This window comes from Bos grunniens, chromosome 7 (assembly GCF_055505025.1).
Source record: "Bos grunniens cultivar Pamir isolate PY7600 chromosome 7, Bosgru_T2T1.0, whole genome shotgun sequence".
Taxonomy (NCBI): domain Eukaryota; kingdom Metazoa; phylum Chordata; class Mammalia; order Artiodactyla; family Bovidae; genus Bos; species Bos grunniens.
Window position 1 is genome coordinate 2,539,204 of NC_141171.1, and position 15,844 is coordinate 2,555,047.

Consider the following 15,844-nt stretch of genomic DNA (forward strand, 5'->3'; position numbering starts at 1 on the left):
AGAGAGTAACTCCTTAGGATTCTACCATCAGATATAAGAGATGGGGTGGGAACGGCGTGGCAAATTCTCCCTGTCCCCTCCCTCCATCAAAGGCAGTGAAGGCTGGTCCTTTCACACCAACCTGGGTACCAATCCTGATGCTGACACGTGGCAACTGTGTGACCTTGACTGAGTCATTTAACTCCTTGAGGTGTCTATTTCCCTGTCTGCATAAAGAGTCTGATGGTAGAAGCGTCTTCTTTGCAGGACTGTCTTGTGCTGTGTGTGTGTGTGTGTGATAAGCAGAGACCTCGCTACCATGGAAGGGCTGCTTGTTCCTGCCTCCTCCTGGCTCAGCCCTGTTCACCGTCTTCCTGTTCAGGTGCACTCCCCCTTCGCTCAACCCGTGTTCCTTTCTCACTCCACTCATGGGTTTACTGCAGGGTTTTGCAAGGAGAAAGTTGGGAAGTACCTTAGGCAGCCTGAGCCAAGCCACTGGTGGCCAGGAAAGAGAGGAAGAGTAAGGGAAAAAGAGTAAGAGACAGAGAGAGACAGTGAGAGAAAGACATCGACAGAGATAGGAGGAGAGATAGAAGAAGAGAGAAGGGAGAGGGATGGGCAGAGAAAGCCAGAAACAGACATAAAGAAACACAGAGACCAGCAGACAGAGAAACGTGTGTGTCAGCCACATATCCAAAGACAAGAAAGAAACAGACCCTAGGAGTAGGAGGGGGAGGGAACGGAGATGTTGAGAGGGCCAGTCGTGTGCACAGGCCTTGCTCAGGACGGGTCTCCGCCCTCAGGGCGGCCTTTCATCCCTTGCCTAGAATCCTTAAATCCTCTCTCTCTCTCGGGGCCCTCTGCGTCTGTCACTGAACCGACAGCGGCTGGCGGAGGTGAGTGTGGCTTCAGAGGGGGCCTGGGTGGGCGCTGGGGATGGGCAGGACTGGAGCGCTGGAGACAGTGGTCCGGCGGGGCGGACCCGGGGGTTGAGGTTCAGAGGGTGTGAGAGCCAGGTGTCCCGGGCAGGCTGGCTGAATTGATGCCTCACCTCTCTTCCAGCTGGCTCGGCCAACATTTATATATTGCGCACCTCCCCTGTCCCCAAGGATTGTGGGGCTCCCTCTTCTTTCCCCCGACCCGGGTCCTTCCTCTGGTCCACGATCAGTGCGTGCTCCCCGTCTGTTCCCGTCCCCGCCCCGTCCTCCTCCTGCAGCCCCCGAGCCGATGGCCGGGGTCCCGGCGCTGCTGCCGCTGCTGCTGGCGCTGGCGCAGGCGGGAGTGGTGGGCGCCGCGGGCTCCGTGCGCTTGGCGGGCGGCCTCACGCTGGGCGGACTGTTCCCGGTGCACGCTCGCGGCGCGGCGGGCAGGGCGTGCGGGCAACTGAAGAAGGAGCAGGGCGTGCACCGGCTCGAGGCCATGCTGTACGCCCTGGATCGCGTGAACGCCGACCCCGAGCTGCTGCCCGGGGTGCGCCTGGGCGCCAGGCTGCTCGACACCTGCTCTCGGGACACGTACGCGCTGGAGCAGGCGCTGAGCTTCGTGCAGGCGCTGATCCGCGGCCGCGACGGCGAAGAGGCTGCCGTGCGCTGCCCCGGCGGGGTCCCCCCGCTGCGCACCGCGCCCCCGGAGCGCGTGGTGGCTGTCGTGGGCGCCTCGGCCAGCTCTGTCTCCATCATGGTCGCCAACGTGCTGCGCCTATTCGCGGTGAGAGCCCGGGGCGCGCCCGGGGTGCAGCGTCTCTCCCTTGTCTTTCTTGGGGGTGCCTGAGGTCTAGTCTCCTTTCGAGAATCACTCTAGTTAGCCAAGAAGCCCTGCTCCCTGGGCCAGACGCAAGCCTGTCTAGGAAGGTTGTTCTGCAGATGAAGTGCCGGGATAACTACGGCGTCCATTAATTGCCCATGGGCCTTCCTCTGCCTCCTTTTCTCTAGTTCTCTCTCTTCTCCCTTTGCTCTTTCCTTCTCGCTCTTCCCCTCCCCTTTCCATAACGTCTCCATACTTCACCCTTTCTCTGTTTCAGCTTCAGACATCTCTGTCTCCCCTGGACCAGTTCCAATCTGCTTCTTCCAGAACCTCCAGGTCTCTGACCTTCACACCAGCCCCCACTTGCTCCCTTTTGTGTGTGTGTCCGTTTTGTTGTTGTTTGCTTGTGTCTTCCTTTAACATGAGGGATTCACACCTCTGCTCTGCTAGCCTCTCCCACCACTAGTCTCTTTTCACACTTCCTGCCTCCATCCTTTCTCCTGAATCAGCTCAGCCATAATCCCCATTATTAATCACTCTAATGCACTGGGATAAACCCAGTTCCAAACAGGCCTCTCTGTTAGACCAGACACAACCTTCAATCACACAGCCCCTTCCCAGCTCTCCTGCCTGCTCAGCCGCTCCTGGGGCTGATGCCCGCCTCTGCAGACCACCCCTTTATGTGAACTGGGGAAATGTGTCTTCCTCTGGGCTGACAGAGGTCCCTTTACCTCTTTACCCTTGCAGCTGTGAATGCTGCAGCCAGTGCCTGGCAGCTGCAGACTGGACTTGAACCCCATATTCCGTTAATCCCATTCACAAAATGCAGGTCTTTCTCCGCATCTTCCAGCCTCTCCATGTGGAGAGGCTGCTCCCACTTGCCCCTGGGTCCTGGGTCCTCATTGTCTTCCCTACCTAGGGTGACTGACCCTCCATCCACAGCCTGGGTGTCTTTCCTCTCTAGATCCCCCAGATCAGCTACGCTTCCACGGCCCCTGAGCTCAGCGACTCCACACGCTATGACTTCTTCTCTCGCGTGGTGCCTCCTGACTCCTACCAGGCCCAGGCCATGGTGGACATAGTGCGGGCATTGGGATGGAACTACGTGTCCACGCTGGCCTCTGAGGGCAACTATGGCGAGAGTGGGGTTGAGGCTTTTGTGCAGATCTCTCGAGAGGCTGGTGAGCTTGGGGCCAGGGCAGAGGGGGGTGGTCTGAGGCCTGAAGGGGCCTATGGAAATGCCGTCAGACAGGGCGCAAGCTGTGAGGTGGGGCTCTGGGTTTATAGTGGGGAGCCTGGATGGTTCCCCTGTGGGTAGGCACCCTTTCCTTTGGAAGACTCAGTCCCTGCCACAGTCATGGGTGGCGGTGGCCTTGGTGGGTGAATGACTGACTTTGGCATCTCCGACACCCAGGGGGGGTCTGTATTGCCCAGTCCATCAAGATTCCCAGGGAACCAAAACCAGGAGAATTCAATAAAGTGATCAAGAGACTCATGGAGACACCGAACGCCCGGGGCATCATCATCTTCGCCAACGAGGATGACATCAGGTGGGACAGAGGGCGTGTTCTTCTGTAGCTCTTCTTGAAGACCCTACTGCCTCATCTCCCGTATCCCAGCCATGTACATCCTCCCTTCCCCTCTTTCTTCCCCTCCTACCTTCCTGCCACCGCATACCTTTTCTACCATTCTCTCTGTATCTGGTGGCCCCAGAAATGAACCTGGCCTGGTCTGGGTCACAATGCTGCAAGCCTAGCCAGAGAAACATAAGAATGCTAATTCTATAATTAACAGTGGGCGAGAGACTGGTGGGCACATGTAACAATTGTCAGGGAACAACTCCTGGGGCAATAGGTTATCAGCAGGAGGCATGGCCCCCAGCCTGAACCCCAGCAGGAGAAGGCAGGCCCTTCTTAAAGACAGCATGGAGCCGTGTGCAGAACAAGAGGGCAGGCCTGGAGTCAGAGCCTGGCTGGGCCTTTTATTACCTGAGAAACCCAGTGTCCTAAACTCCCTACATCCTACGTTCCCTGATAAACGACGGTCTGCTGAGTGGTGCAGAATGGGATAGATGGTGAGAGAAGACTGGAAAGTGACCAGGGTTAAGTAGGAGGAGGACCTCAGGGCATCCCTCACCCTACACTGTTCTTACCAGGAGGGTTCTGGAGGCTGCACGCCAGGCCAACCTGACTGGCCACTTCCTGTGGGTTGGCTCAGACAGCTGGGGAGCCAAGATCTCACCTGTCCTGAACCTGGAGGATGTGGCCGTGGGAGCTATCACCATCCTGCCCAAAAGGGCCTCCATTGATGGTGAGTGGAGGCATGCCCTCCCCTGCATCTCCCACTCATATCTATCCTTCCCCACAATGATCCCCTCTTGGGGGTGCTCATTTCCCCCTTCTATAAAATTGTACCATGACCCAGAGTCCCTTCTGGGAACTCTAGAATCCTGAGATTCTATGAACACATCCCTCCAAACAGTGTTTGAAATGAATTGGCAAATGAAGAAATGCACACACCACTGTACAGGGTGAAGAATTGTTAAGTTTTGTTTGTTTTGTTTTAATCAGTGCCTGCATTTTGGTTCTGCCAAAGGCACTCTAATTTGAAGATGAGTGTGAGAGGGAGAGAAAACAAGGATGTGGGACTTACTGTCCTACTGATCAACTAATGAGGCCTGCCTCTCCACTGCTCCTCCTCCATCCCACCTGTGAATATCTGGAAGAAGGCAAAAAAGATGGTCACTTTACATTAGGATTGCTCATTTCCCCAAAGGCTAAACTAAAGACACCTTGATGAGGTGCTTCAGGGCTATTTTGTGAAGTACAGGCCCTTGTCAATACTGAGCCCTGACTTCCAGGGGCTCCCAGCCTCTTGGAGGTGCACACAGCCCCTTACACTCTTTCTTTCCCTTAGAATGCATTCAATTGTAGGCAATAAACTAGACTGAGTAGTTTTAGCAATAAATGTATTCCATCACAAGACAAGAGGTCTCAAAGTAGGGGAAACTTCATGTTTGGGGCAATGAGTCAATGATGTTCTCAGAATCTTGAGCTCTGTCCTCCCTTCTGCTCTACCATCCTCTGTAGTTGCTATATGTCTTCTTGATTGTGATGTCTCATTCACAAAGTGGCTGCTGAAGCTCCACCCACTACATCTTCACAGCGGCATCCTAACCAGGAAAGACAAGGCAGAAAAAAATTCTTTTATGTGGTGAGGCTCAGAGTTTGCAAATTTACTGCAGAGTCCCTAGATGATTTTGAACTCATCAGCCAGGCCAGAAATTGATCACATGGGCATCCCCAGCTGTAAAGTCAGCAAGTGGTGAAGGAACCAAGTGGTGAGCCATGGCTGGCTCATATGGGTGCCTCCCCGCCTTCCTCCTTCCCTCTCTCTCAGGATTTGACCAGTACTTCATGACTCGATCCTTGGAGAACAACCGCCGAAACATCTGGTTTGCTGAGTTCTGGGAAGAGAATTTTAACTGCAAACTGACTAGCTCAGGTACCCAGTCTGACGATTCCACTCGCAAATGCACAGGTGAGAGCTGCCCGGGGTGGCTGGTGAGGGTGGAGAGGGAGAGGGTGGGAAGCCAGGTTGGGCACCTGGGGGCCAGGCACACTTCCTCTGGGCATCCCTAGGACAGGTGAGGAACGCATCGGCCGGGACTCTGCCTACGAGCAGGAAGGGAAGGTGCAGTTTGTGATTGATGCTGTGTACGCCATTGCCCACGCCCTCCACAGCATGCAACAGGCTCTCTGTCCCGGGCACACAGGCCTGTGCCCAGCAATGGAGCCCACTGATGGTCGGACACTGCTGCAGTATATTCGAGCCGTGCGTTTCAATGGTGAGTGGGAGCCAGAGCCCTTCTGTGAGTGAGGGGACGCCTGCTGGGTTGGAGTTCTCAGGACCTGGGAAAGCCCAAGATGGAAGGATTGGGAGAGCAGAAGGGGATAGTGGGAGCACCTGGGCCTGAGAGCTGGAGGCTTGGGCCAAGTCCTGGGGACCAGTTTTTGACACTCCTTGTTCCCCAGGCTTGAGCACCCCCTGCCCCAGGCTGCAGATTCCAGGTTCTGAAGAACTTGTTTGTGACTCTTTTTGCCTGGACCTCTCAGAGGGTCGCACACAACTCTTTGTGCCACTGCAGAGAGTCTGGAATCGTCTGGTCTCTCAGGGCACTGCCCGCACTGTGGACAGGTGTCCCACTCCATGCCTCAGGCTTCCAAATGCCTCCCCAGTCAGGCCCTGTGCTGCCTGAGCACAGGGTATGGATCTGTGTCCCCCTGATACCAGTGGGGGGCCTGATACATGGTCAGGGCTCAGAGTAAGGGTTTTTGAAAAGGCCCAGATAGACTCAGCTGTGCTTATGGTTTGTGGGGAAAGCTTCACATCGTGTTCAATTACTATCCTTTAGAAAATTAAAAACTGTTCTTCCACCAAGTGTCGAGCATCTTCTCTCTGCTAAGCTCCCTGTTAAAGAGCACGATTTAAGACTGCCCTGATAGTCCAGCAGTTAAGACTCTGCGCTTTCACTGCAGGGGCCACGGATTTGACCCCTGGTTGGGGAACTAAGATCCCCCATGCTATGAGGCTAAATAAATAAATAAATAAAAGAGCATGCCATAATATCACTCCAGAATAGCTCTGCAGGGTAGTAGAACAAGCTTCTAAAAGAAATAAGGCTTATTGTTCAAATCAGTACCTTTCTAAGTCTGAACTCTTCCTTTTACCTAGATACCTAAGCTTTCTTATTTTTTTTTAACTGTAGTAACATACTCATGCATTGGAGAAGGCAATGGCACCCCACTCCAGTACTCTTGCCTGGAGAATCCCATGGACGGAGGAGCCTGGTGGGCTGCAGCCCATGGGGGTCACTAAGAGTCGGACACGACTGAGCGACTTCACTTTCACTTTTCACTTTCATACATTGGAGAAGGAAATGGCATCCCACTCCAGTGTTCTTGCCTGGAGAATCCCAGGGACGGGGGAGCCTGGTGGGCTGCCGTCTCTGGGGTCGCACAGAGTCGGACACGACTGAAGCGACGGAGCAGCAGCAGCATACACAAACAGTTGGCTTCCCAGGTGACTCTAGTGGTAAAGAACCTGCCTCCCAGGAGAGGAAAGAGACATGGGTTTGATTCCTGGGTCAGGAAGATCCCCTGGAGGAGGGCATGGCAGCCCACTCCAGTATTCTTGCCTGGGAAATCCCACGGACAGAGGAGCCTGGCAGGCTACAGTATATAGGGTCACAAAGAGTCAGACAGGACTGAAGCGACTTAGCACGCGTGAACACATAGAGTGCAGTTGAATGGTGTCAGTCTCCAGAACGCTTCACTGTGCAAAACTGAAACTCTGCACCCATCACACATTAACGCCTCATGTCCCTCTCCCCCAGCCCCTGGCAACCCCCATTCCACCTTTTGTGAATATTAATTTGACCACTCTAAGTACCTCAGATGAGCGGAATCACACAGTATTTGTCCTTCTGTGACTGGCTTATTTCACTTACCATAGTGTTCTTAAGGTTCATCCATGTTGTAGAATGTGTCAGAATTTCCTTCCTTCTTAAGGCTGAATAATATTCCATTGTATGTATAGACCCCAGTTTGCTTATCCAGTCATCTGTCCATGGACACTTGCATTTCTTCTGTGTTTTAGCTACTGTGAATAATGTTACTGTGAACAAAGAAGTGTATAAACTTCTCTTCAAGTCCCTGCTTTCAGTCTTCTTGGGTATATACCTAGAATTGGAATTGCCGGATCATGTGGTAATTCTATTTAATTTCTCGAGGAACCACCATACTGTTTTCCATAGTTACTGCATCATTTTACATTCCCATCGGTGGAGTATAGGGTTTCAGTGTCCCCATACATGCCAACACTGACTTTCTGTTGTTTCGACAGCGGCCATCCTAAATGGGTGTGAGGAGGAATCTCACCGGGGTTTTGATTGCAATTTCCCTGGTGATAGGTGATACTGAGCACCTTTTCACGTGCTGGCTAAGCTCCTCCTTTGTCCTGGCCTTCGATGGGCTAGAGAACCAGCCGAGGATAACAGGCTCTCCTTTCAGGCAGCGCAGGAACCCCTGTGATGTTCAATGAGAATGGGGACGCGCCTGGGCGATATGACATCTTCCAGTACCAGGCGACCAATGGCAGTGCAGGCAGTGGCAGCTACCAGGCGGTGGGCCAGTGGGCGGAGACCCTCAGGCTGGATGTAAGTGGCAGAGGCTGAGCTCTGGGCGGGGAGGCGGGCCCACCTTCCTGGGGGCCGGAGTCACAGGCCGCGGTGTCCTGTTCCAGGTGGAAGCACTGCAGTGGTCAGGAGACCCCCGAGAGGTGCCCGAGTCTCTGTGCAGCCTCCCCTGTGGGCCGGGGGAGCGGAAAAAGATGGTGAAGGGCGTCCCCTGCTGTTGGCACTGCGAGGCCTGCGACGGGTACCGCTTCCAGGTGGACGAGTTCACTTGCGAGGCCTGCCCAGGGCACATGAGGCCCACGCGCAACCACACGGGCTGCCGCCCCACGCCGGTGGTCCGCCTCTCCTGGTCCTCGCCCTGGGCGGCCCCGCCCCTCCTCTTGGCCGTGCTGGGCATCATGGCCACCACCACGGTGGTGGCCACCTTTGTGCGGCACAACAACACACCCATCGTCCGCGCCTCTGGCCGTGAGCTCAGCTACGTCCTCCTCACCGGCATCTTCCTCATCTATGCCATCACCTTCCTCATGGTGGCTGAGCCCGGAGCAGCCGTCTGCGCCACCCGCAGACTCTTCCTCGGCCTTGGCACCTCCCTCAGCTACTCGGCCCTGCTCACCAAGACCAACCGCATCTACCGCATCTTTGAGCAAGGGAAGCGCTCCGTCACGCCTCCGCCTTTCATCAGCCCCACTTCGCAGCTCGTCATCACCTTCAGCCTCACTTCCGTGCAGGTGAGTCCGCAGGCTCCAAGTTGACGGGCTGGCAGATGGGATTGGGGCTGAGGGCACGGGCACTGACCTCCACTTTAAAAATCAGAGTCACTCTTCTATTTTGGTCTCTATGTTTAACAACAACAAAAAAAAAAGCACCAGGAGCTAGGGGACTTTTTTTTTTTTTTTAAGTAGAACTCACTTAGGAGCAACTGTTTCCTCCTGCTTAATCCTTGGAGGAAAATGAATCAGTAAGGTGAGGAGTGCAAGCGTCCAGTGATTTTTCTGTAAAACAGTGAAATAATTTTCATAAACTGAACATGATGTTCCACAGTTTGGCTCTCAGGGCAAAGAGATACCTGATGAATTTCCCCTAAGCAGAGAATCTATTTCCATAAGGGGAGTTCCTGCTGCCCAGTCAGTCACTGGGTAACCGGGATGAGAGGCATAGGGTCTGATGATATTACTGTGGAATGAAGCATCCAGTTCTATAAATAGCCAAAATGTCATGCTATATGTACAGCAAAAGCAGAATTCCTTCTGGGTTTCCTCTGAGATGGTAAGAGAACATTGGAAATGGCTCCCGTGTTATGTAAAGGGTACTAGGAGACAGGCGGAGAAGGCAATGGCACCCCACTCCAGTACTCTTGCCTGGAAAATCCCATGGACAGAGGAGCCTGGTAGGCTGCAGTCCATGGGGTCGCAAAGAGTTGGACACGACTGAGCGACTTCACTTTCACTTTGCACTTTCATACATTGGAGAAGGAAATGGCAACCCACTCCAGTGTTCTTGCCTGGAGAATCCCAGGGACGGGGGAGCCTGGTGGGCTGCCGTCTCTGGGGTTGCACAGAGTCGGACACGACTGAAGCGACTTAGCAGCAGTAGCAGCAGGAGACAGGTGTGTGTGTGACATTGCAGAGCCAGCCCAATTCTCAGGGCCAAGTGGGGGGCTCAAGTCATTTGGACACAGCTCTTTCTCTACTCCAGGAGAACTCTTCTTCCTACCTAGCTCTGCATCATTCCCACGCATGGCCCTCAGTCCATTCAAATGTCCACAACAGGAAGGTGCTGCCCTCTTCCAGCATATAGATGGGTTTGAATGTCCTTCATCAGGGCCAGCATCTCAGTGCCCAGCCCATCCTCGGAAGGCACCTCACTGCTTCCTGCCTGAAACCTCCGTGGCACCCCTCACCCCAGGATGGGGGTGCTTACATTCAGTGCTCTCCTCTGGCTGACCTATGGACTCCCTGCTTTAGACTTCCCTTTCTAGAAATCCCAAATCTTTTCAGAGATGCACACAAGGTTATTTAGCAATATAATGGATGTGAAAGGCTGTCTCCTTATTTTAATTCGTCTCTCCTTTCTAGTGCAGCTGGCCTTTGAGGTTTTGTCTTCTGTAATGTGCCTGTGCCGGCTCCTGTGCTTTGCTCACTTTCTGTGATTTTATAGGAGTTTGTCATGTGTACTGGATGCTAATTCTTCTGTCAATTACTTAGGCTGCAAACTCAGTGAGGTGCATTTTGGCTGCTATGCCCATGTATCATAGGCCTTGAGTTTTCATTTCTCATGGGCAACTTTGTCCCCCATTTAGAGGAGTTATAAGAGGAGCCTCCATGCTTCCTTTCTAGACAGTGGGTGGAGTTTTATTTTATTAGTCCCTTGTTCATGGAGCTTCTGCTTTTGGGAGACTCACAAAAAGGTGCTCCTTCTGAATGCACAAATTCCTTTAAAAACTTCCTTTCCTCTAGGGTCACATAGCCCTACTCCCGGTGCACAGCATTGCACTGAAGTGCTGGCTAGGATTCGGCTTCATTCCTCCCAAATCAAGCATTCTTGTTCAGTGAGTGGCCTGCACAAGTGTATAGGACAGCTTTTCCCAGGTCCCACCTTTAGGCAGGTGTCTTGGTTCCTACTGCCCAGCTTCCCTTGGCTCAAGGTCATGTCTTCCCTCACTGTGAAGGAATTCATTCTCCATCTGCTCCTTGTTAGGGCCTGTGACTGACTCTGACCTCCCTGGCCACCCAGCATAAGCTTGCATTCGTACCACTCTCTATCCGGTGCCTCTCTATTTTGAGTTTCACTATGCATTCCCACGTGATTTCATGATGTCTTGCTCAACAGTTCTTTGGATCTGGAGAAGGAAGGGGGTCCTCAGGAATGAGGTGTCCCATATGGTTAGATTGGATCCAGCTAGTGTTTTCATATCTGCAGAACACACGATCCTGCCTCCATGGAGAGGAGCATCTCTGCTGGGCCTTGTTCTAAATTAATGGGACGTGCACTGACTCCTCCCCTAAGCTGCCGTCACATCCTCGCAACAGATTATGAGGGTTCCCTTTGGTAGATGGAGGAGGTATGTTTAGGGTCACAGTTCCAGAGCCTCTGCCTGCGGTCACTTCCCCTTGTTTGTTGTTGTTCAGTCACTAAGTCGTGTCTGACTCTGCGACCCCATGGACTGCAGCACGCCAGGCTCCCCTGTCTTCCACTATCTCCTGGAGTTTGAAAGTTCATGTCCATCGAGTCAGAGATGCTGTCTACCCATCTCAGCCTCTGCCACCTTGTGTAGCTCAGTAAATGGCACTGATAGTGGTTAAAGTCCAGGAAGAGGATATCTAGGCCCCCTTACCCAGTCAGCCCTGATGTTCCCAGCACATACTTCCCCTGCAGCCCCTCCTCCCCACCTGCCTGTGTCACTGGCCTTTGCCCAGGCAGCCCCCTCCTGGACAACCCTGCTGTCTCCGCGGTGGCCTCAGGCCTGAGCATTCCACTCAACAGGCCAGGAGCCTTGAAGCGACCCTACCCTGCCAGAGATCTCAGTCGAGGGTGAGACTTCGTGTGTCCTTGATAACCATGCTGCCTCCTGCAGGTGGTCGGAGTGTTGGCCTGGCTGGGGGCCCAGCCCCCGCACAGTGTGATTGACTACGAAGAGCAGCGGACGGTGGACCCAGAACAGGCCAGAGGCGTGCTCAAGTGCGACATGTCCGATCTGTCCCTCATTGGTTGCCTGGGCTACAGCCTCTTGCTCATGGTCACATGCACGGTGTATGCCATCAAGGCCCGTGGCGTGCCCGAGACCTTCAACGAGGCCAAGCCCATTGGCTTCACCATGTACACCACCTGTATCATCTGGCTGGCTTTTGTGCCTATCTTCTTTGGCACTGCCCAATCTGCTGAAAAGGTAATCTGGGTCCCGACCTCATTGGGTTTCACGACCTCATTTGTTTCCTGCTTGTCCACGGAGCGGCTCAATTGTTCTAAGTGCTGGGCCCATATGAATGATTGATTGGTTGGCTGATTCATTCATGTACTCATTTGTCTTTCTCGTTTCCCTCTGGTTGTTCTCTCCTTCCCTTTCCCTTTGTTCATTCATTTGCTCATCCATGCTTCTACCCACCAATTAACTTTTTTTTTATTAAGTTACCTTTTCATATATTTATCTCTGCCAATCCATCTGTCAGTTCATTTGTTTGACCGCTATGCATTCATTTATTCATATGCCCCGTGGAACTGTAGTTTATTCACCTCACGATCCCTTTGTTTGCCCACTTGTTCCTTTATGCATTCATTTGTGTATTTGAAAACATGTTCATTCATTTATTAACATGCTCTAGCCCTTTTTAGGCAGACTGTTGCCCTAGGTGTGGCTCTCTGTGAATAAACCTCTTGCTCCCCTTGGTCATGTGTTGTTTTCCCTTCTTCCTGCCTACACCAGAGCCACACAGTTACTCAGTTCTTCATGCCATGGGGGCCTTTGTTTACACTGCTCTCCTTTATCATGTGGTCATTCCCATTCAGCTGATTGAAATGGACTCACTTCCAGGCTGTGTGGGGGCGGAGGGTGGGTGAGAGAGCTGGGCTGAGTCCACCTGGTCCTTTCCTCTGTGGCTTAGATCTACATCCAAACCACGACACTGACTGTGTCCTTAAGCCTGAGCGCGTCCGTGTCCCTCGGCATGCTCTATGTACCCAAGACCTACGTCATCCTCTTCCACCCGGAGCAGAACGTGCAGAAGCGGAAACGGAGCCTCAAGACGACCTCCACAGTGGCAGCCCCACCCAAGGGTGAGGACTCAGAGGCCCCAAGTAGCAAGTAGAGGAAGAATGGGACGCTTGCTCCCCCTCCTCTGTTGTCTTTGTTTCCTTGCTTCATAATGGAAGCTGTGAAGGGTCCAGGTCCACAGTGAGCAGTCAGGGTGGGGAGTCCACAAAGGCCAGGCCCAGCAAGATGGAACTGGCCGGACCCACATGACACATTTCAGCCCCGTTTTTCTGTGGGTCTTGGCTTCATGCTTCCATCTTGCCAAGAACAGGCACTGAGAGAATCCTCTTCTGGAGAGGGATTAAACTTATATTCACTGGTTTGAAGTCAGAGATCGTGGTGAAGCCTTGGGCTTGGCCCGGTGTGAGTGGATTTCCTCCACCTTGATCAACCACCAGAATCTAGGGATTGAGCAGCATATGAGGACGTGTAGACTCCAGAATGAAATAGAGGGTTGGAGTCAGAGAGGAGCACTTTCCACAAGAGCTCTGTGACTCTGTATTTTGGACTGTGTAACCTGGGCTTGGGTAAATGTTTTGCTGGTACGGAGAGAGGGACTGAGCCTCGCATGAGAGCCCTGTGGGAGAAGATGGGCCTGCACAGGACAGAGGGAATGGGGTGCCCCATGAGGTTATTTGTGTCAGAGTCTTCTCCTTCACCTCTTTTCTCCTGGGATCTGAGGGATGTCATACTTAGAGAACAGCTTATTTTTTTCCCTTCCCATGTGTATTCGCTTAAGTTAACCCTGAACTTTAAGAAAATGGACACACTGTGTGGTGGTAGTGGTGTGAGAATACACTATCAGCGTGGCGTTTGCCCTCCTCTGATGCCTGTTCTCAAGTCCTAGGTTGGGACCAGTTATAGAGAGAGTTGTGTCCATGGTACGGATTCATTCCAAGTGGATAACTTGGGATGAATATCCAAACTGTTCTCTCCCAATATTTACTGGGAGATTGCCTTTGATAGGCATGCATGAGGCATGGGAAGGAAAATGCTTGGACGTCAAAGGTGTTTTTCAGGAATCTACTTTTAACAAAAGGTTTGGTTTAAGTTATGGAATTTTATTTGCCTGGGGTAGAATTTGAATTTGTTAAATTGACTCTTTTTATTTATCAGTATGAATTCTCTAGTGGCTAATGTCTGGAACTGGTTTTGAAGATTCAACTGTACTTCATCCAATAGAGACTCTCCCCTAGACAGAATCTGTACATAATTGTTTCTGCGTTCTTTCTGCGTTCTTTAAAAGGGCTTCTCCTCAGAATAACCATTTTGGTGTACAGATTCTCCTTCCCCACATTTGTTGCATTCCTAGGAATTCTCTGCAGTGTGAATTATGACATTTCATATATTGCTTGGTGCTTACCAAAATTCATTATTTCATACAGCTTCTCTCCTGTGTGGGTTTTCTGATGTACAATGAGGTGTATTTTCTTGCTGATGGCTTTTCCACATTAGTGCTTTAATAGGGTTTTTCTCCTATATTAACTCTTCGAGAACAATGAGCTCTCATCTCCAAATGAAGGTTTTCCTGTATTTATCGTTTTTTTGCTCTTTCTCTCAGTATAAATTCTCTGTTATGCAGTGAGTCTTGACTTCTAGTTGAAAACCTTTCCATGGTTTTTACCTTTTTGTGGTTTTCCCCACTCTGAACTCTATGATTTAGAATTTGGATTATTTCTTAGTAAAAGCGTTTCCACGTTAGAGGATTTCTTCACCCGCACCCCCCCCCACACACTCTGCCATATGAAGTTTCTGACTTAGCGTCCTGGCTTCCTGCTGAAGACTTTAACACCATCCAACTTCACTTAGACTGGTCTCTCTGATGCAGATTCTTTGAGGCACAGTGAGTTCTGTCTTCTTCTGGCCTTCTCACATCCAGTCCACTCACAGGAGAGGCATGCAGCACTTTGTGTGCCGTGGGGGCCTCCTCTATTGCCAAAGGCATTGTCATATTTAGTACATTTGTGAGACTTCTCTCCTTTCTGAATTCTCTAATGTGTACCAACGTCTGACTCCTGGAAGAGGGCTTTTCCACATTCAGTGTGTACATAAGATCTCTCCCTTGGATCATTTCTTCACTGTTCAGTGGGGCTGACAGGTCCCTGCAGGTTTTTCCATGTTATTTGCACGCATAGTTTGCCTTCTCCAATATCCAATCAATTTGAACCCTTGAAAAAAAATTTTTCCCCCCAATTTGTGGAATTTATAAGGCATTCTGCCTGTGTGTTCCCTTCTCTGTTGAATAATAGCTGGGCTATACTTGTAGACTTTCTTACATTCATGGCCCTTGAATGATTTCTCCTCTGTGTGGATTATATGTTCCAGTGAAAATAGGGTTCTGGTTGCTGGCTTTTCCACATTATAGTCACAGTATTTTTTGCAGTATGAGTTCTCTAAAGCAGAGTAAGATTACATTTTGGTACAAGCTTTTATTCAGTATGTCCAGTGTGTTGAGATTTGTACAGGAGGGATTTTATAAATGTTTTTTTAACCCCAACAAAACAGCTTTATTGAGATATAATTGACATACATAAACTGCATGTAGAAGGTACAATTTAATATGTCTTAGCATATGTAACTATTCGTGAAATCATCACAATAATCAAGATAATGAACAAATTCATAATTTTAAAAACTTTCATTATGCCCTTGTAACCTCCCCCTAGGAGAGATTTTTTTTAATATTATTTATATTCTTATGCATTTTCATAGTGTGATTTTCTTGGGGACACATTCACTACAACTTTGTCACATTTATTACATATTGTGATCTTTGGAAAATTCTCTCAAATTCATTACATTCATTGTCTCTCACTTTACTCAGTAATTTCTTATTAAATAAATGTAACTTTTCCTAAAAGTTTGATTTGGCTTTCTGTTGCTTCTCTATATAGTTTTGATTTGCAAAATTCCCTCTAAAATGGAATAAAATGCACAATTCCAAGTGAATCTTTCTACCATCATTTTATAGAAAGAAGCCTCTTCAGGAATATTCTGTCATACTGACATATGTGCCTCTAAATATGAAATATTCCCAAGGGTAACTATTTCCCGCCTGTTGGGCTTTTAGGGGGAAGTCGTCTCCAGTGCGGACATGGCAGCGTCCTGAAATCTATGACAAGTAGGTTGGGAGTTTCAGAGACACCATTTTAACCTGTGAAGCAAGGAGTATGAAT

General features: G+C 50.9%; 1 protein-coding gene across 1 annotated transcript; it reads left to right on the plus strand.

Moving 5' to 3' along the window:
• The first annotated feature begins 1,045 nt into the window (after positions 1-1,045).
• On the plus strand, positions 1,046-15,367 carry GRM6 (glutamate metabotropic receptor 6). The gene is made up of 10 exons (XM_086408088.1): positions 1,046-1,686; positions 2,687-2,903; positions 3,137-3,272; positions 3,878-4,032; positions 5,122-5,262; positions 5,369-5,569; positions 7,794-7,939; positions 8,026-8,649; positions 11,496-11,807; positions 12,520-15,367. The coding sequence occupies exons 1-10, from the start codon at positions 1,207-1,209 to the stop codon at positions 12,721-12,723; spliced, it is 2,616 nt and encodes an 871-aa protein (XP_086264214.1). The 5' UTR covers positions 1,046-1,206; the 3' UTR covers positions 12,724-15,367.
• The last annotated feature ends 477 nt before the right edge of the window (positions 15,368-15,844 follow it).